General features: G+C 36.6%; 1 protein-coding gene across 2 annotated transcripts in view; it reads right to left on the bottom strand.

Moving 5' to 3' along the window:
• Positions 1-23,242, bottom strand: part of SMARCA1 (SNF2 related chromatin remodeling ATPase 1) — a gene marked incomplete at both ends in the record, with an annotated part of 134,157 nt that overhangs the window by 91,917 nt on the left and 18,998 nt on the right. For both annotated transcript variants that reach the window (XM_080718492.1, XM_080718493.1), the window contains one exon: positions 611-766. In XM_080718492.1, coding sequence (XP_080574618.1) covers positions 611-766 — 156 coding nt within the window. The remainder of the gene's footprint in view (positions 1-610; positions 767-23,242) is intronic.

Here is a 23,242-nt window from a genome sequence, read left to right as displayed (position 1 = left end):
ACAATTATTCTCTAACATGCATCCTCTTATAAGGTATTAGTTCCCATTTGAAATTAGTATGCTCCACCTGGTGGTTTTGCTCCAGTCCTGTCCCTGTTTCTCCCAAAGTAGCCCAGTGATCCAAAGAAAGGTTCATCATAATAATTGAAGCTTTTCTACTGTTGATGGAGTTGAATGGCAAAAAATATTGATATTTTTCAATGTTAACATCGCACTATAATTCACACAAGTCAAATAATTTTTAGAAACTCCTTTTTCTAACCCATATAAATACACATAAGTTAGCTCTTCAATAAAAAGTAAGTCAATGCAAATGACATTGTATACCAAATATTCTTATAACACTATTAAAATAATGTAGTATAACAGAGTTATGCTGTAACAGGAGGAATAGCAAACATCTAATTTTCTTTACACTAAAATCTGTGCTCAATTTTTACTTGTCCTATATGCAATAATTTAAGACTTTAAAACCACTTCTAAAAAGTATTTCATTCATATTCTATGAATAAAAGCACAATCTTACATATTCTTTATTCAGAATGCAGGAAAGTGAATAAACAGACCTGACAATTAAATGAAAAATTGAATAAAGATACTGTAAACTTACCTTAGATTTTTCATTTTTTATTCTGTGAGCTTCATCAATGACTACATATCGCCAATGAAACTTTTTGAATACCGATTTTTCTTTAATTACCATCTCATAAGAGGTAACACAAACATCCCACTCTCCTGGCATCATTTCATCATGAATAAAAGCAGCCTAATGAAAAACAGAGTACTTTATTTTAGAAAAATACTGGCAAGATCATCAGAGAATTAAAGTGTCAAAAGAATATTAGGAGTTTTAAGAGACCCTGAGGATCAATTAGTCTCATCCATTTTAAAGAAGGGAAAATTGAAGACCAAAGATACCTGAATGTTATCCTAATATATTCACCAACAGAAGACAAACAAATGCTCCCTTTATATAAGTATAATATATCTAATGAACCAAAAAAGCTGCTACCAGAAGATAGCTAAATTACTAAGTTCTGACTTCATATACACTTCATAATGGATAAAGTAACTCTTTCTGAACACTACATTCTTACCAAGATCCAAGCATTACTAATATAATCTAGTTTCAATAAATACAAAGAACTCAATATCCAGGAATGATTCCAACTTTTCAATAACTCTCATATATTCCCCTCATTTTCTATCAGAGGTGAGTTATGTATTTTGTTGAAGGCTCAAAGTTTTGAAGAAGTTTCTAAAGCTGTCAGAAGGATACAAATGTGCCTGTATAAATAGGACTTACTCTACATAGTGAAGGAGACTATTTAAAACGATGAGACTATTTAAGACTATTTTTAAATCTTCACTGGCAGTGGCCAACATGGTAGCCAAGATGACTGAGAGCATTTTTAACTTGTATAAACTGAACTCCAGATGTAATGGGTCAAAGTAAAACCACAAAAATTAACAAGGAGAACCAAAATTTATTTGATAATAAACTGATTAGTACCATAAATCTGCAGTTACAATACATAAAAAAATTAACTGCTCACTGCAAAATGTTTATTCCATAATTTATGGCTATGTACAAACCACATGGTGGGCTCATTCAACAAATATTTGCTGAATGTTCAGTATGTATAAGATTGCCTAGACTGAAGGTAGAGGACACAAAAAAGAGTTTTGTACATATCTCAGTTGTACTCTGGTAAATTTTCACATTTTAAAGGTTAATAGAGGACTTCTGGGAAGATGGCAACAGAGGGAAGCAGCACATACCAGTCCTGCTGACACTCGATCTTCATTGTCATAAAAAACAGCATTCTTAAAAAAGCCAGAAAACCCAAATTTAAAAATAAAAAAGGTGATAGAAGAAAAAAAAGGCTAAAAGACCGATCAGAGAGCAGAAAAGAAATGTGCCTACCTCACGTCCCCGGGAGCCACAGAGGCGCCATCTCACCTCACTACACCTGACTCCAGAGATGAACAAGAAAATAACCAAACACCTGAAATAAGCAGTGCAGATCATCGGAATTATAAATTATCAGTTCCTCTGGCACAAACACAGGCTAAAACTCCCAGCAGTGACAGGTGAGCTCACAACACCCTCCAGAGATCCAGAGCTGTGCTATACAAAACCAGAAAAAATACCTGCCCACCTTGTGGCAGCAGGTACCACAAGGGGACCATCTTGCCTCACTGCACTTGACTCCAGAGACAAACAGGAAAACAACCAAGGACCTGAAGTAAGCGACTACAGATTGTCATAATTGTAAGGCATCAGTTCCTCCTGTGCAAACACTGGCTAAAAATTCCAGCAGGGCCAAAAAAGCTTACCACGCCCTCCAGAGTTCCAGAGCCACACTCAAAAACACAAAAAAATCTATCCACGTTGCAGCCATGGCATCATGGCAGCGCCATCTTGCCTCACTACACCTGACTCCAGAGATTAACGGGAAAACAACCAAGGAATTGTAGTAAGCAGCTGCAGATTATTGGAATTATAAATCATCAATTTCTCCTGTGCTAACACTTTCTACAATTTGCAGCAGTGACAGCCGAGCTCACCACGCCCTCCAGAGATCCAGACCGGCACGTAACAACACCTTAAGTGAAGCTGCATCCCCACAGGAGAATGTCCATCGCTGTGCCCCCAAGGACTCGTGCAGCTGCGATAAACTTCCTGGATCTGAGACTTTGAGGTTCAACCTGGTGAAGGCAGGCTTGGACACTCCTGTTGGACATACCAGAGGCTGTGACAGACTCAGCCTCTGCATCAATAGAAAGTATGGGGGGAAACTTATGCTTAACACAAGATCCAACTAATGGGATCTCCAGCATCACCACAGATCAATCAATCATTGTGAACAAGGAGAAGTTAGACCAGACCAGCCCTACTGTGCAGAAAAGAGACTCATATATTGAGTTTGGTCTCAGAAGCATCTGCCACCTACAGAGGCAGGGAGAGACCAAAACTCCACATCTGTGGAAAGTGTAGAGGGTGATCTACACTTAACATAAGATCCAGGCCCATTGATAGTAGCCATCTGCATAGACTGAGAAAGACTCAGAGAAACAGGGTTTCAACAAGAAAGGTGTTTGGTCCACTCAGTGTCTGCACAGAGACTGCAGAGATCCAGTGAGCTGAATACTCATATATTTATAGGGTTGCATTATTTGGTTTTTGTCTTTTGTGTGTGTGTGTGTGTGTGTGTTTATGCTTGTTTGATTGCACTATTCCCAACCCCTCTCCCAAGCTTCTTCCCTTGTACATACCTACTCTCTTCTCTCCATCACTTTTCTTTTTTTCTTTTTTCTCTCTTCTCTTCTTTGTCTTGTATTAAATTCACTTCATACTACTATACTAAACACTCTACATTGATTACTAAAATACTACTAAATATTCACTATCTCTAATCTCAACTATATACTACCTTACCAAACTCATACTCTCATTCTATTTGTTCTTATCTGTGGTTTTACCATATTCCTGCATTTACAACTTCATTTCCCTCCCCACTAAACCTGTACTGCTGAATACAACACAACTAGCCCTTAGATATACCAGCTGACACCAAGAGACTGAGGGAAAACTACCAAAAGCAACAGATAAAAAAATTAAAAAGTTATGAGATGGAGCAATAACAAGGAAGCATGAGCTCCCACAACCACACAATAACAGAACCTGACAACACAAAATTGCAGGGATATCCAGAAGGTTAAATCAGAAATATAACTGTAGAGGTAATGCAAGACTTCCGAAAAGAATTTAGAGAGACTATTAAAGAAATAAAGGATGCAATCATTAAAATGAAGACATCAATTCAAACTATAAATAATCAACTAGACCACATGGAGAATAGAATCTCACTACTAAAAGATGATCACTTGAAAAACAAACACATAGTATATAACTTAGAAAAAACAATTTTACAGCAGGAATTGAACACTGAATAAATATGGGCCCATTTTAAAAGGGCTAAACTAATAAAAATTGACATAGAAGAGGGAAGAGAAGGTGGAACCAAAGGGATCAACAATCTTTTCAAAGAAATAATACCAGGAAATTTTCCAAACATAGAATACGAAGTCGATACACAATTACAGAAAACTTATAGAACTACCTTTAGATTAGATCAGAGAAAAGGTTCCCCATACCACATAATAGTCAAACTGACGAACGTAGAAGTCAAGGACAGAATTGTAAAAGCAGAAAAACAAAAGACCAAGTGACATTCAAAGGCAAACCAATTGGAATCACTCCAGACTTCCCAAACCAAATCACAAAAGCCTGAAGGGCCTAGGATAATATATTCCAAACTCGGAAAGAAAACAACTTGCAGCCAAAAATGTCCTACCCAGCAAAACTATCTCTCAAATTAGATGGGGAAATAAAAATCATCCACGAAAAAGAGAAGCTGAAAGATTTTCTGTCTTCTAATCCAACACTAGAGAAAATACTCAGATAACTGCAAAGAATAAATAAGTAATACATGCCAGAACCAGAGAAACAATAATTTCCATCCAGCAAACAACTAAGCAAAGAAGAACAAAAATTTCTGTTTGAGGTTAAATCTCAATATGTTAGGAATTAAAAATCATCTCTCAGTAATCACAATGAAAGTAAATGGCCTCAACTCCCCAATAAAAAGGTATAAAGTGACAAAATGGATTAAAACCCAGAATCTATCTATCTTCTGCCTGCAAGAAATACACATTACAAGAAAAGATAGTCACAAACTAAAGGTAAAGGGCTGGAGCAAGGTAATCATGCCAATGAAACTCAAAGACAAGCAGGAGTAGCAGCTATGATATCAAACAAGTTAGATTTCAAACCTTATTAGAAGAGACAAAGAGGGTCATTTTTTACTGGTAAAGGAAACAATCCCACAAGAGGTAATAATGATAGTCAACATTTATGCACCAAACATAGGTGCAGTTACCTTCATAAAACAAACTCTTTGTGACACTAAGTCACACAAAAATCCCAATATAATAATACTGGAAGACATTAATGCCACTCTCACACCGTTAGAATGATCTTCTAGACAAAAGGTCAGTAAAGATGCCTCAGGACTAAAGACTACTATCAAAGGAGTACAAAGAGGAAAAGAAGAACTTGAACTTTCACTATTTGAAGATGATATGATACTATACTTAGAGACCCAACAAACTCAATCAAAAAGTTTATAGAACTGATCAACAAATTCAGCAAAGCATCTGGATACAAAATCAATCTTAAAAAATCAGAAGCTGTTCTGTATACCAGCCATAAATCCATTGAAAAAGAAATCCAGAAAACACTTCCACTCAGAATTTCCCACAAAAAATAAAATACTTAAGAATAAACTTAATCAAGGAGGTAAAAGAACTCTACAAAGAAAATTATAAAACACTGAAAAAATAAATCAAAGACCTTAGAAAATGGAAAGATATTCCATGTTCATGGATAGGCAGAAAAAATATAAAAATGGCCATACTTCCACAAGTGATCTACAGATTCAATGCAATACCCATTAAATTACCAAGATCATTCCTCACAGACATAGAAAAATCAGTCCTTAAATTCAGTTGGAACAACAACAACAACAAAAAAAAAAAAACAGAATAGCCAAAGTAGTTCTCAGCAACAAAAAAAAACATTGAGAAGGAATCACAGTACCTGACTTTAAACTATACTACCAATCCAAAGTAATAAAAACAGCATGGTACTGGCACAAAAATAGATACATAGACCAATGGAAGAGAATAGAAGTCTCAGAAACAAATCCATACACTTACAGCTAATTGATTTTTTACTAAGAGGAAAAAATCATAGGATGGAATAAAGAGAGCCTATTCAACAAATGGTGTTGGCAAAACTGGTTAGCCATATGCAGAAAATTGGAAATAAACTCCACTTTCTCACCCTACACAAGAGTCAATTCAAGATGGATCAAAGACTTAAAAATTAGACCAGAAACCTTGAGGCTCCTTGAAGAAGGCATAGGTCCAACACTGCAACACATAGGCACAGACAAAAACTTTCTCAAAGAGATCCCAAAGGAACAAGAAACGAAAAGGCAGATCAATATATGGGATAGCATTAAACTTCTTTACAGCAAAGAAGACTACCAAGAACCTCATTAAAGAGTCAACAGAATGGGAGATTTTTGCCAACTATTCCTCCAATAGAGGACTAATATCTAAACTATACAGTCAGAGAGATGCAAATCAAAACTACCCTGAGATTTCCCCTAATTCCAAGTAGAATGATAATCATTCAAAACACAAACAACAAATGCTGTCAAGGATGTGGAAAAGAGGGAACTCTACTACATTATTGGTGGGATTACAAATTATTGCAAATACATTAGAAAACAGTATGGATTCAAGATGTATCAAACACTTAGAAATTAGACCAGAGACCTTGAGGCTGCTTGAAGAAGGCACAGATCCAACACTGCAACACAAAGGAACAGGTAAAAACTTTCTAAAGAAGACCCCAAAGGCACAAGAAACTAAAAGGCAAATCAATATGTGGGATTGCATTAAACTGAAGAACTTTGGTACAGCAAAGGAAACTATCAAGAACCTCAGCCAAGAATCAACAGAATGAGAGAAGATTGTTGCCACCTACTCTTCAGATAGAGGAATAATATCTAGACCACACAAAGAACTCAAGAAACTCAGTACTGAAAAAACAAATAACACAATCAAAAATTGAGCAAGGGTACTAAATTCAAATGGTCAATAACTGTGGAAAAAATGCTCAACATCATTAGTAATCTGAGAGATGCAAATCAAAACTACCCTGAGATTTCACCTAACTCCAACTAGAGTGGCAGTCATTCAAACCACAAACAACAAATAATGCTGGAGAATTGGGAATGCTAACAAATTGTTAATGGGACTGCAAATTAGTGTAACCACTTTGGAAAACTGTATGGAATATCCTCAGAAGAATGGGAACAAACTTACCACATGATCCAGCAATATCACTTCTGAGTATCTACCCAAAAGAATGGAAACCAAACTATCAAACTAATGCTTCTGTATCTATGTTCATAGCTGCACAATTCACAATTGCCAAACTACAGAACAAGCCAAGGTGTCCATCAACAGATAAATAGACTGCAAAACTATGAGATATGAACACAATGGAATTTTACTCAGTTATTTTGAAAAACGCAATTATGTCATTTACAGGGAAATGAATGGAACTGGAGAACATTATGCTAAATGAGATTAGTCAGTCACAAAAAGTAAGAAATTGGATGCTCTCTCTAATATGAGAAATCTAGGGAGAAAATGGGTCATGGGAGGAACTATAGAAGAAGAGTATATTTATAGATGAGCAAATAAGGTGCCCTAATTGAGGGGATGGGAAAGGAAAAGAGGTAAATTCTCTAATGTTCATGATGTACATTAACAAACATATCAAAGTCAATCACTAAGCCAAACATGAAAAGAAAGGAGGGGGAGGGAATGGAGTAGAAATTGGGTAAGGGCTAATTCAGTGATGTGTACATGTATGCCTTCAACATCTTATACTTTATTAAGATGTATGACTACAATGCACCAATAAAATGAAAGGTTAATTGAAGGCCGGGCATGGTGGCACATGCTTGTAATCCCAGCATTTTGGAATTGGAGATCAGAGAATCACAGTTCATGGACAGCCTCAGCTACTTAGTGAGGCCCTCTGCAACTTAGTGATACCCTGTTTTAAATTAAAGAATTAAAAATAGAGGAGGGGTGTGTCTTGGTGGTTGAATGCCCCTGGGTTCTATCCTCAGACCTGCCAAAAAAAAATTGTTAATTGAATTGTTAATGAAGAGGAAAAAGGGAACAAAGGTTCCAGACCCCCATCATTACTGCTAACAGCTTATCCTTGTTTGATTTTGTGTACACTCAGTTTTATGGTCACTACTAGAAGTTTCCGAAAAAGGGTATCTATTTTTAATTTCAATTAGCTGGGTTTTGATATTTTTGTTAACTATTGGAAGTTTTAGTGTTAAATATCTTGATACAATATTAAAGGCCACATGATCCAAAAGCTCTCATTTTACAGGCAATAAAATGCAGGCCTTTAGAAACTCAGAATCACACAAGCAGTAATAAAGATAAAGTTAAAACTAGATCTATTTTCATACACCCTGTCTTTTTTTCTTTCATTGCTCCTTTTCACCTTCAATTATTATTTAACTAGCATTGTCCACCATCTCAAGGAGGTAAAAGAAAAAGTTACAAAGCTGTCATTGGGACTCACACTTCTTTATATGTTAGGACCACTTTATGATCAGTCAGGAACAAGAATATCTCTAACAGCTTCCCAACTCAATTAAGTCCTTATTATAACTTATATCAGGCGGGAAGATGGTGACTGAGGGAAATAGCACATACTAGTCTTGCTGACACCAGATCTCCATTGCCTTAGACAGCCAGAAAATATGATCAATAGAGGAATAACATGATAGGTACAAGGCTGGAGGAAAAGAAAGACTAGAAGACTGATCAGAGAGCAGAAAAAAACCCTGCCCACCTCAGCAGCACCATCTTGCCTCACTACACCCGACTCCAGAAACAAACAGGAAAACGAAAACAGCCAAGGACTTGAAGTGAGCAGATGCAGATCATCTGAGTTATGGGCCATCAGTTCTTACTGCAAAAACATCGCTGCAGCTTCCAGCAGTAGAAGCTGAGCTGGCCACACACTCCAGTGATCCAGAGCACAGAAGAGGAAACCTGCCCACCTTGAAGCCTCAAGCGCCACACCAGCACCATCTTGCCTCGCTGCACCTTGATTACAGGGATGAACAGGATGGCAACCAGGGACCTGAACTGGGCAGCTGTGGGTCATTGGAATTGTGTGTCACCCATTCCTCCTATGAGAACATCAGCTACAACTTGTAGCAGTGGCAACTGAACTCACCACGACCTCAAGAGATCCAGACTGGCAATCAAAAACATCGTAAGTAAAGCCATGGTTCCCATTGGAGAACGCCATCATGGCGCTCCCAGGGACTCAAGCAGCTGCAATAAATACTCTGGGTCTGAGACTTTTCTGTTCAACCCGAAGAAGGTCGGGTTGAATTCTACTGATGGACACAGCAGAAGCTCAGACAGACTCAGCCTCTGCATCAGCAGAAAGTGGGAGGGGCCCTATGTTTAACACTAGACACAACTAGTAGACCCTCTAGGATCACCACAGACCACCCAATTGTGGTGAATGGGGAGAGATCAGAGCAGAACAGCCCTAGCTGTGGAGAACAGAGGCTTTTACACTGAGTTTGGTCTCCAAGGTATCTGCCACTTATGGAGCCAGGGATAGACCGAGACTCCACATCTGTGGAAAGCATGGAGGGCAACCTGAGCTTAACATTAGATCCAGCCCCATTGATCACCCATCTGGATCAGCTGAAACACACTCAGAGAACCAGGCTTGCAGCAGGAAAGGTGCTGGTGGCATTCAATGTCTGCACAAAGAGAGAATGCAGAGGCCCAGTCTGCTGAGTATCTATATATTTGTAGAGTTACATTAATTGTTGTTGGTATTGTTTTTGTTTTTTGTTCTTATTTGTGTGTGTGTGAGTGTATATGCCTGTTGTTGACCCTTTCCTCAACCCTCTCCCAAGATTCTTGCATTGTACATACCTACTCTCTTCTATTGTTTTTCTATTTTCCTTCTTCTTTTTTCCTTTCTTTATTAAATCCACTTCATATCACTACACTAAAAACTCTACATTTGTTAATAGAATACCACTACATGTTCACTATCTTTAATTTCTACTCTATAATACATTACCAAACCCATATTCTCATTCTATTTGATCCTATCTGTGGCTCTACATTATTCTTACATTTACAACTTCATTTCCCTCCTCACTCAACTTTCACTATTGAATAAAATACAACTTTCCCTTGGATACACCAGTTGACACCTACAGACTGAGAGAAATCTATCAAAAGCAACAGATACCAACTTCTGAAATCATGAGAAGAAGGAATAACAAGGAAGCAGTGAACTCCCACAACACTACAATAACAAAATCTGACAACACAGAATTGCAGGTATCTCCAGAAGGTCAAATCAAAAATGTAACTATAAAGATAATACAGGACTTCCAAAAAAATTTAGAGAGAAAGGAAATAAAGGATGCAATGATTCAAGTGAAGGCATCAATTCAAACTATAAACAATCAATTTACCGACAACATAGAGAATAGAATCTATATAACTTAGAAAAAATAATTTGGCAGCATTGAAGAAATATGGGCCCATTTTAAAAGAGCTAACCTAAGACTAATTGGCATAGGAGAGGAAAAAGAAGATGAAAACCAAAGGAATCGACAATCTTTTCAAAGAAGTAATAACAAAAAATTTTCCAAGCATAGAGCAAAAGTTCAATAAACAGGTACAGAAAACTTATAGAACAACCTTTTAGACTTGATCAGGGAAAAGGTTCCCCACACCACATAATAGTCAAACTGACCAATGTAGAAGTCAAGGATAGAATCTTAAAGGCAACCAAAAAAAGAGAAAAAAAGACCAAGTGACATTCAGAGAAAAACCAATTAGATTCACTACAAACTTCCCAAAGCAAGTCATGAAAGCCAGAAGCGCCTGGAGTAACATATTCCAAACTCTGAAAGAAAACAACTTGCAGCCAAAAATTTCCTACCCAGCAAAATTATCTCTCAAATTAGATGGAGAAATAAAAATTTTCCACAACAAACAGAAGCTGAATAAATTTCTGTCTTTGAAACCAGCACTAGAGAAAATACTCAAAAAGATTAACTGCAAAGAGGAAATAAGGAATACATACCAGAACCAGAAAAACAAGAATTTCCATCCAGCAAACAACTAAGCAAAGAAGAACAAACACTACCTCCAACAGAAGTTAAATCTCAATATGTTAGGAATTAAAAATAATCTCTCAATAATCACACTGAATGTAAATGGCCTGAACTCTCCAATAAAAAGTCATAAAGTGGAAAAATTGATTAAAAACCAAAATCCATTTATATGCTGCCTGCAAGAAACACACCTTACAAGTAAAGATAGTAACAAACTTAACGTAAAGGGCTGGAGCAAGGTAAACCATGCCACTGGAACTTGAAGACAAGCAAGAGTAGCAACTATGATATCAGACAAATTAGACTTTAAGCCCAGCTTATTACAAGAGACAAAGAAGGTCATTTTTTACTGGTAAAGGGAACAATCCAACAAGAGTAAATAATGATAGTCAACTTTTATGTGCCAAACATCGGTGCAGCTACCTTCATAAAACAAACTCTTTGTGACATTATTCACACATAAATCACAATATAATAATACTAGGCAACTTCAATACTCCTCTCAAACCATTAGACTGATTTTCTAGAAAAAGGTCAGTAAAGATGCCTCAGGCCTAAAGAACACCATCAACCAAATGGACCTATTAGATACTTATAGAATATTCTACCCAACTACAGCAGAGTTCATATTTTTCTCAGCTGTTCACAGAACCTTCTCCAAAATAGATCATATACTGGTTCAGAGATGCAAAATGGTGACTGGGAGATACAGCACATCCCAGTATTTGGAACAAATAAAGTTCAACTACCGAGTAGCCAGCATCTTGACAAACAAAATAAATAAAGCTTACAAACCAAAACTGAAAAAGGATCCATGGCAGAAGGAATCTAATACTCTGAAATTTGAGATCCACTGCAAAAAGCCAGAATTCATGACAGACCTGGTGCAGCTGTGGCCCGGCCACCAGTGCCATTTCGGGTGGCCGCTCATACCACAAGTGCTGGCACCTGTGGTGCAGACCTCAGGTCTGCAGCTCTAAGAAATCCCCCCCAAAAAAAATTCCAAGAACTTGAAGTGCAAGAATAGTGGTGGCAGAGCTCCAACATCTTAAGCGACCAGCACCAAACTTCAGGGATGCAGAAAAAATCCAAAAGCCCGTGCACTCACCACAGGTGGCACTAGCAGCAGCACAATGAGCCCTCCAGAGACCCAGCAGCAGGACAGCCAGGTAACCACTTGCGTTACTCAGTACTAAGCAGAGGCTATCCAGAGCAGGTATTGAACCCTGGTGGGCTATCCCAGAGGTAGTCTAGTTAGAATCTACAGAGACACACAAAAGGTGCTCAAGGCACAGTACCTGTACAGGATCACAGGGATTTGCTCCAAGACTACACTGGATGCCTTCTGCTAGACTGACACCCTGACACCTAAAGACAAAGCTATCAGAGGTGAGAGAGGGGCATAAACACTCAGAGTGGATTCAAAAGCTAACAAAAAGTTACGGAACAAATAAGAGGCACTGGAATATGGTCCAGAATCTACCACAGTGAACAGAATAAAGATATTATACAGGCCCCCACCTTACATACGTAAATTAGCAGAACTGCTAGAGTTTTTTGTTTGTTTTCTGTTTGTTTGTTTTTCTCTCACACTGTTGCTAGTTCCTTTTTATTTTATTTTTCTCCTGTCCTTTTTTCTCTTTCTTATTTTTTTTCAGTTTTTTGTCTTTGATTTATAATTGTTATTTTTCGTAACTTGTTTTGCTACCATATTCATATTTGTCTGCTGCTTCACCCCACTATATTTACAAATGTCTTCACTCTAGACTATCTACTCGCTTCTCTCAAAACATTTCTTTGTTCCCTTACTGTATCTCCTTGTTTTATATTCAAGCTATTTCACATATCCATACTTAAATACTCTATTAACTACAAGAATCCTACTATCTAACCTTCTCTCATTCTCAACAAGATACTGACTATACTTAAATTCTTACTCAACCTAATCATATCCTCTACTTTAACTGACTCCTCTAACTATCACCCCAGTTCTTCCCCACTTACCCAACCCTCACGAAGAAATGAAAAAAGAAAGAATCATAATGAGGTCTGAAATGAAATGAGAGAGTCAATAAATGAAATGAAGATAGCAATAGAAAAAAATTCTGGAAGATTAGATGAAATAGAAAAGAGAATATCACTGTTAGAAGACAGTTCATTTAAAACCAAAAGCACAGTCGATGACATACAGAAGGTATTACAGCAGAAAAAAACTTAAACATCCAACAACTATGGGATAATACTAAATCTTCTCAGCAGCCCATGGAACCTCCTCCAAAATAGATCACATCCTGGGCCATAAAGCAAGCACCAGTAAATTCAAAAGATGTCAATTCAAAAAAATGTATTTTGACTTCCGGGAAGATGGCGACCGAGAAAAGCGGGGCTTAAGAGCCCCGCTAACAACCAATCTCTATTACCACAAAATCAGTGCCTTTCATAGCCAGAAAACACCATCACCAGAGAAACAAAAAAATCACCAGCCCCAGAGAGGAGGGAATCTCATAACAGAGCTCAGAGCCACAGAGGAGATACACCGGCCTCACGGCCGAGGACAAAATAGCAGCACCTTACTGCCAGCGGCAGCAGCAGCGAGCTCACCGGACAGCTACGGCTACAGACCAAAGCACTCAACAGCCCACCAGGCTCCAGAGAGGAGCGGCAGAAAGCAAGCCGAGGTGGGCCGCTACGGAAGAGCCCGGACAGTGAGCCAAGTTGAGCCGATTCAGAAGAGCCCGGCGGGATTCGGCAGATTATTCGGCGCAGGGAGCATCTAAAGCTCCCAGTGGCTGGGCTCAGCACACGCTGAAGGGACTCAGAGCGGAGATCAAAAACAGAGAAGAAATACGCCAGACTCACGGCTGAGGGCGGAGCAGCGGCGCCCTATTGCCACCAGCGGCAGCGGCAGCAGCAGCGAATTCACCAAGTCCACTAGAGCTCCATCTGCGTATTCAACAACAGTGAGTCAAATTGTGGGCCCCAGAGGAGAAATCCCAGTACTGACTCCCAGGGACTTGACCCAGTGGGGGAGTGGCGGTGGCAGAGATATCACACCATAGGAGAACGCCCAACCTGGCACCCCCCCCCATAGTCTAAAGCAGCCTCGATTGACTCCCTGGGTCTGAGACTTTGCGATACAACCCAGTAAAGGAAAGTGGTGACTGAGATACCACAGACTCAAGATCCAGAGCACCTTAAGTGAAGTCGTAGTGACCCAAGGGAAGAACCCAGAGAAGGCACAAACTCCCAAAATCATGGGAAATAGGAATAACAATGGAGCAATGAATGCCCACAATCCCACAACATCAGAACCCGATAAAACAGAAATTCAGAAATTTCTAGAAGAATAAATCAGGAAAATAACTGTAGAAATAATAGAGCTGTTTCAAAAAGAATTTGGAGAGAGCCAAAAAGAGATAAAGGATGCAATTAATGAAGTAAAGGCCTCAATTCAAAGTACAAACAACCAATTAGACCACATGGAAAACAGAATCTCGCTCTTAGAAGATGAGCAATCCAAAAATGAACGCATAGTTTCTAATCTAGAAAAAAATATCCAACAGCAGGAATCTGAAATTGAAGAAATATGGGCCCATTTTAAGAGAGCTAACCTAAGAATAATTGGAATAGAGGAGGGAAAAGAAAGTGAAACCAAAGGTATCAACAATCTCTTCAAGGAAGTAATAGCAGAAAATTTCCCAAACATAGAGCAAGAGGTTGATACACAGGTCCAGGAAACTTATAGAACTCCCTTTAGACAGGATCGGAGAAGAGGATCCCCACGCCACATAATTGTCAAAATGACCAATGTGGAAGCCAAGCAGAGAATCTTAAAGGCAACAAAAACAAAGTGCCAAGTGACATTCAGAGGCAAACCAATTAGAATCACTCCAGACTTCCCAAAACAAGTCATGAGACCCAGAAGGGCTTGGAGTAACATATTCCAAACTCTGAAAGAAAACAACTTCCAGCCAAAAATTTCCTACCCAGCAAAACTTTCTATCAAATTAGATGGAAAAATAAGAATCTTCCATGACAAACAGAAACTGAAGGAATTTATGTCTTCAAAACCAGCGCTAGAGAAAATACTCAAAGAGATTAACTACAAAGAAGAAATAGGTAACACACACCAGAACCAGAGAAACAAGAGTTTCCATCCAACAGACAAATAAGATTAGTTATCTGTGGAGATTCATTATTTATGTTAGTCTTATACCTATCTCTAAATTGTATTGTTTGCTTTTATTGTTAATTTTTAGGATTTCTAGTTGGAATATTAATATACCTTCAGATATAGCATTTGGAAATATTTTATCCCATTCTATCAGTAACTTTTAACTTTGTTTACATTGTCTTTGGATATACAATATTTTATTTTTAGGGAGTTTGTATACCCTTTTGTTGCCTGTGCCATTGAAATCATATCCAAGAAATCACTGCCAATTTCAATGTTGTGAGGTTTTATGATACAGATTTTCCTCTAAAATTTTATAGTATTAAGATTTATATTTAGGTCTTTTATCTATTTTGAGTTAATATTTGTATATGGGATTAGGTAAGGGTCCAACTTTATTCTTTTCCATGTAATTATTATTTTTCAACAATATTTAGTTAAAAGATTATTATTTCCTCCACCAAATGTCCGTGGAAACCTTGTCAAAAATAACTTGACAATATATGGAAGAATGTATCTCTAGGCTTTTATTTAACTCCAATAGTTTATATATCTGCCTTTAGAACAGTACTACACTGTTTCAATTACTGTAGCTTTATATGGTCTGAAATTAGAAAATATATATCTTCTAGCTTTGTTCTTTTTCGAGATCATTTTGGGTATCTAGAATCCATATTACATATTAGGATAGATTTTTTCCTGAAAAATAAATATATAAATATATGATAGTTTCACCTAAAAAAAAAAAGAAAAAAATATTTTCTGGTAAGAAAGAAAGCAAAAAGAAACATTAAAATGTTATCTTTAAGTTATCAAAAGCTTGGTATCAGACAAATGAAACTGTTATGTGAGATTATCATTTTTAATTTTGGATAACTTGCTATAATACTAGATGGCAACCACTAAGCCAAGCATGGGAAGGAGGGATGGGGAGGGAATGGGGTGGGGATCGGGTGGGGGCTGACTGGGCGATGTGTGCATGTATGTCTACAAAAGTTTTTTGTATCCCACTATGATGTATGAATACAGTGCACCAATAAAAAAATAAAAATAAATTAAAAAATTAAAAATAAATAAATAAAAAAATTTAAAAATGCATGAGTACGATCAGAAATAAGTGGAGATATAAAGAAATTTCTGGAGATAAATGAAAATAGAGACACATATTACCAGAATAGATGGGGCACTTTGAAGGCAGTGTTAAAAGAAAATTTTATAGCATCGAGTGCCCACATTAGAAGAACTGAAAGTCACCAAGTAAACAACCTAATGACACATCTCAAGCACCTACAAAAACTGCAACAGTCTAATCTCAAAGCCAGCAGAAGGCAGGAAATAATTAAAATCAAAACAAAAGCAAATGAAATAGAGAATAAAAAATTCAAAGAACCAACAAAACAAAAAACTGTGTTTTTTTTAAAGAATAATAAGATTGGCAAATCCCTGGCCAACTTAACCAAAAGAAAGAAAGCATCAACTCAAATTATTAAAATCAGAAATGAAAAAGGAGACATCACCAGAGAGTGAGAAAATTCAAATAATTGTCAGAAACTATTTTGAAAATTTATACTCCAATATACTGGAAAACACTGAAGAAAATGATACATTTCTAAGCACATATAACCTACCTAAATTGAATCAAGAGGACCTAGTAAGCCAAACCAAACAATAGCAAGCAAAGAAATAGAAACAGCAATAAAAATTCTGACATCAAAGAAAAGCCCAGGCCCTGACAGATTTCCAGCTGAATTCTACAAAACCTTCAGTAAAGAACTAATCCCAGTACTTCACAACATGTTCCAGGAAACTGAAAGAAATGGAATTCTCCCAAATTCTTTCTATGAGGCCAGTATCACATTAATACCAAAAGCAAATAAAGATATGTCAAAAAAAGTAAATTACAGACAAGTATCCTTGATGAAAATAAGTGCAAAAATTCTAAGCAAAAGACTAGTTATATGCATTCAAAATCATATCAAGATAATTATACACCATGACCATGTTGGTTTCATCCCAGAAAAGCAAGGCTAGTTCAACATACAAAAATCAATACATGTTATTCACCACATAAACAGAACTGAGAGCAAAAACCACATGATCACATTAATAGATTCTGAAAAAGCATTTGACAAAATCCAACATCCATTCATATTAAAAACACTGCAGAAAATTAGAATAGAAGAAACATATTGAACATCATTAAGGCAATATACAATAAACTCAAAGCAAACATCATATTGAATGGGGAAAATGGCAAGAATTTCCTCTAAAATCAGGAACAAGACAAAGATACCCAATATCACCACTCCTTTTCAATATAGTCCTTGAGACTCTTGCCACAGCAATAGGAGAATAAAAGGCTATCAAAAGATTCAAACAGGAAGAGAGGAAATAAAATTATCCTAGTTTGCAGATGACATGATACTTTATCTACAAGACCCAAAGAACTAAAAAAATTAAAAGACTATTGGAGTTGATTAGCCAATTCTACAAAGTTGCGGGATACAGAATCAATCAGTTGCTTTTCTATATGGCAACAATGGATCCACAATGAAAGAAAAAAAAAACTCCATTCACTATAACCTCAAAACCAATAAAATACCTAGGATAAAATCTAACCAAAGATTTAAAAGACCTACAGTGAGAACTATAAAACATTAAAGAAAGAAATTGAAAAATACCTTGGAAGATGGAAAGATCTCCCTTGCTCATGGATAGGCAGAATAAATTTTAGAATAAATAAAATTTAGAATAAATAAAGCTTCTGTTCGTCAAAGGAAACCAACAAGAACCTAAAGAGAAAGGTCATAGAATGGGAAAAGATCTTTACCAGCCACCATTCTGATAGAGGGCTAATATTCAGAATATACAAGGAATTCAAAAGGCTCTACACTAGCAAAACAAATAACCCAATCAAGTAATGGGCAACTGAATTGAATAGACACTTCACAAAATAAGAGATACAAATGGCCAATAGATACATGAAAAATTTTTAAACATCATTAGCCATCAGGGAGATGCAAATCAAAACTACACTAAGATTTCATCTAAGCCCAATAAGAGTGGCAAGCATAAAAAAATCAAATAATAAAAAATGCTGATGAGGATGTGGGGAAAGAGGAACACTTTTACACTGTTGGTGGGAGTGCAAACTAATTCAAAAACTATGGAGATCAGTGTGGAGATTCCTTAGAATATTGGGAATGGATCCACCATATGATCTGGCTATACCACTCCTGGGAATCTTTCCAAAGGGGTTGAAATTACAAAACTACAGTAACATATGATACCCAAGTTCATAGTAGCACAATTTGTAATAGCCAAAATATGGAACCAACCTAGGTCTTCAGCAACAGATAAATGGATTGCAGAATTATGGGAAATACACACAATAGAATTCTACTATTAGAAGATAAAGAAGAACAAAATCATGCAATAAAGAAGAACAAATCATGTAATTCGCAGGAAGATGGAAAGACCTGGAGAACATTGTTAAGTGAAATCAGCCAAACACTGAGAAGGGACATGTTTTCTCTAACATGCCCAAACTAGGGAGTATTGGGGATACCAGAGTGACTCCAGATAATGGAGGGGAAACCTCAGCAAAGCTAGAATGGAAGGGTAGGAGTGGAAGAAGGCTGAGGTTGATTAATGGAGGAGCTACATTCGAATATGTGTAAAATTATGAATGTAACATGGTTAACCTAGACTACTCATTATTGGGAAGGGTGAAAAGGGAAGCAAGGGAGAGGGCACAAAGCACTGTCTAAATGAATGCCATTTTCAATATGATACACATAAAAAATTTTTAAATGAAAAAAATATTAATCACATCCTGGGACACAAAGTGAGCACTAGCGAATGTTAAAAATGTAATATACTTCCCTGTACCCTTTCAGAACATAATGGAATGAAACTAGATATCAACTATAAGAACACCCAGAGAAAACTCATAAAAATGTGGAGACTGAACACCACACTGCTGAATGAATAATAGGTCATAGAAGTAGTAAGGCATGAAATCAAGAAATGTCTAGAAACAAACAAAAATAGAGATAGAACATATCAAAATATCTGGGATGTTTTGAAGGCATTATTAAGAGGAAAATTCATAGCACTGAGTGCTCCCATAAGAACAGAAAATCACCAAATAAATAACCTAATGACACACCTCAAAGCCCTTAAAAAACAGGAACAAACTAACCCCAAAGCAAGTACAAGACAGAAAATTATTAAAATCAGAGCAGAAATAAACAAAGTAGAGAACCAAAAAAAAATACAGAAAATCAACATAACCAAGAGCTGATTTTTCGAAAAAAATTAAGATAGCTAAATCATGAGCCAATCAAACCAAAAAAGGGGAATCAACTCAAATTATGAAGATAAGATCTGAAAAAGGAGAGATTACTGCTAATATTGTAATTCCAGAGGTCTATTAGAGACTACTTTGAAAAACTGTACTCCAACAAAATAGAAAATCTGGAAGAAACTGAAAACTTTCTAGATAAATATAACCTTCCTAAACTGAGTCAAAAAGATATAGAAAATTTAAACCAACCAATAGCAATCAAAGAGGTTGAAACAGCAATAATAAGCCTACTATCAAACAAAAGCCCAGGACCAGATGTTTTTCCCAGTAAATTTTTAAAACCTTTATGGAAGAGCTAATCCCGATACTCCTTAATCTATTTCATGAAATAGGAAAAAAGAGGACACTCCCAAATACATTCTATGAAGTCAATATCACATTAATACCAAAAAGAAAGAAAGACAGCTCGAGGAAGGAAAACTACAGACCTTTATCACTGATGAGCTTGGATGGAAAACTGCTAAACAAAACACTAGCAATGCAAATTCAAACCCACATCAAGGCCGGGTGTGGTGGCGCACAATTGCACGTTTGTAATCCCCGCACTTGGGAGGCAGAGACTGGAGGATTGTGCAGATTCGAAGCCAGCCGCGCTGGCTTAGGAGACCCTGTTTCCAAAAATTTTAAAAAAGTATAAAATAGGTCTGGGAGTGTAGCCTGGAGGCAGAAGGGCTTCCAGAAACCCCAGTACCAATAATAATAATAATAATAATAATAATAATAATAATAATCCACATCAAGAAAATCATACACCATGAACAGGTAGGATTCATCCCAGGAATGTAAGGCTGATTAAACATACAAATATCAATCCCTCCCGGACATAGTGGTGCACGCTTGTAATCCCCACGCTTGGGAGGCAGAGACAGGAGGATCACACAGGTTCGAAGCCAGCTGCGCTGGCTTAAGACACCATGTTTCCAAATAAAATGTATGAAATAGGTCTGGGAGTGTAGCCCAGAGGTAGAAGGGCTTTGAGAAACCCCAGTACCACCAAAAAAAAAAAATCAACCCATGTTATTCATCATATAAACAGAACCAAAGACAAAAATCATTTCAATAGATGCTAAAATAGCATTTGACAAAATCCAGCATCCATTTATACTAAAAGCACTGCAGAGAATCGGAATAGAAGGAACATACCTCAACATCATAAAAGCAATCTACAATAGGCCCACAGCCAGCATCATATTAAATGAGGAATAACTTCAATAATTTCCCTTAAAAACAGGAACAAAACAAGGATGTCCATTATCACCACTTATCTTCAATATAGTACTTGAGTCTCAGCAATAAGGCAAGAAAAGAATATCAAAGGAATACAATGAGGAAAAGAAGAACTCAAACTTTCACCATTTGCAGATGACATGATACTATACTTAGAAGACCCAACAAACTCAATCAAAAAGTTTATAGAACTGAGCAACAAATGCAACCAAGTGTCTGGATACAAAAATCAATCTTACAAATCAGAAGCTTTTCTGTATGCCATCCATAAACCCACTGAAAAGGAAATACAGAAAACACTTCCACTCAGAATTTCCCACAAAAAAATAAAATACTTAGGAATAAACTTAACCAAAGAGGTAAAAGAACTCTACAAAGAAAATTATTAAAACATTGAAAAAAGAAATCAAAGACCTTAGAAGATGGAACAATCTTCCATGTTCATGGATAGACAGAAAAAATATCATAAAAATGGCCATACTTCCACAAGTGATCTACAGATTCAATGACAGACCCACTAAATTACCAAGATCATTCCTCACAGACATAGAAAAATTAGTCCTTAAAATTCAGTTGGAACAACAAAAAACCCATAATAGCAAAGTAGTTCCCAGCAACAAAATCCATTCAGGAAGAATTACAATACCTGACTTTAAACTATACTATAAAGCCATAGTAATAAAAACAGCATGATACTAACACAAAAACAGATACATTGACCAATGGAGCAGAATAGAAGATTCAGAAACAAAGTCACACACTTTACAGCCAATTAATTTTTGACAAGTGGGCAAAAAATATACACTAGAAAAAAGATAGCCTCTACAACAAATGGTGTTGGCAAAAGTGGTTAACCATATGCAAAAAATGGAAATTAATCCCACTTTTTCACCCTGCACAAGAGTCAATTCAAGATGGATCAAAGACTTGGAAATTAGACCAGAGACCTTGAGGCTCCTTGAAGAAGGCATAGGTCCAAAACTGCAACACATAGGCACAGACAAAACTTTCTCAACAAGATCGCAAAGGCACAAGAAACTAAAAGGCAAATCAATACGTGGGATTGCATTAAATTGAAGAGCTTCTGTTTAGCAAAAGAAACTATCAAGAACATCAACAGAAAGCCAATAGAATGGGAGAAGATTTTTGCCAGCTATGCCTCTAATAGGGGACTAATATCTAGAATATACAGAGAACTCATGAAACTCAGAATTACAAAAACAAATAACTCAATCAAAAAGTGGGAAAGTGAACTAAATAGACACTTCACAAAGGAAGAAATTCAAATGGCCAATAAATGCAAGAAAAATGCTCAACATCAGTAGCAATCAGGGAGATTCAAATCAGACTACCTTGAGATTCCATCTAGCTCCAACTAGAATGGCAATCATTCAAAACACAAACAACAACAAATGCTGGTGAGGATGTGGAGAAGTGGGAACTCTACTACATTGTTGGTGGGATTGCAAATGAGTGTAACCACTTTGGAAAACAGTATGGAGAATCCTCAGAAGAATGGTAATGAACTTACCATATAATCCAGAAATACCACTTCTGGGTATCTATCCAAAACAAAGGAAACCAAACTACCAAACCATGCATGCATATCTATGTTTAGAGCTGCACAATTCACCATTGCCAAACTATGGAACCAGCCAAGATGTCCATCAACAGATTAATGGATTACAAAACTATGGGATATGTACACAATGGAATATTACTCAGCCATAAAGAAAAACAAATTACTTAATTTACAGGGTAATGAATGGAACTGGAGGACATTATGCTAAGTAAGATTAGTCAGTAACAAAAAATGATAAATCAGATGCTCTCCCTAATATGCAAACGCTAGGGAGAAAATGAGTCATAGGAGGAATCTAGACAAAGGAGATTCTATATATGAGCAAATAAGGTGACCTAACTGAGGGGATGAGAGGAGGGAAAGAGGGAAAATCTCTAATGCACATAATGTACTTTAACACACATACCAATATCAATAACTAAGCCAAACATTAGAAGGAGGAAGGGGAAGGAAATGGGGTGGGAACTGGCTAAGGGCTAATTGGGTGATATGCGCATGTATGTCTCCATCATCTTGCATCCCATTAAGATGTATGAATACAATGCATCAATAAGAAACTTAAAAAATAACCTACATCAGGTTTTTTAAAAAATATGATCTAATAAGTTGTTTACAGAAGGCCAAAAAAGTTGAAAGATACAACATATCTACCCCCATGTGGAACCAATATTCAAATATTATCTGGAACATATATGCAATATATATATATATATATATATATATATATATATATATATATCATATATACATGTATATATACACATATAACTCAGTATCAATCACTAAGTGCTGGATATGGTATGTTAATTCTTTATGTGATTGAAAATTTCTGGTTTTGAAACTACTTTTACATAGTTAAGAGTAAAATTTCTCTTTTAGTTGCAGTACAATACACACATATTTTTGTGTATACACAGAAAAAGGCAACTTAAAATTTTCTCAAAACAATACTTATACTTAGTATAAAACTCTACTTGTATGCTATTCTATTCTCCATCAGTGTTTTAAAAATGTGTGTCCTCACCCACTAAGCTGAAATCACAACCCAT

Source organism: Muscardinus avellanarius (assembly GCF_963383645.1).
Source record: "Muscardinus avellanarius genome assembly, chromosome: X".
In the NCBI taxonomy this organism is placed as follows: Eukaryota; Metazoa; Chordata; class Mammalia; order Rodentia; family Gliridae; genus Muscardinus; species Muscardinus avellanarius.
The sequence above is the reverse complement of the archived record's forward strand: the minus strand, read 5'-3'. Positions and strand labels throughout refer to the sequence as shown.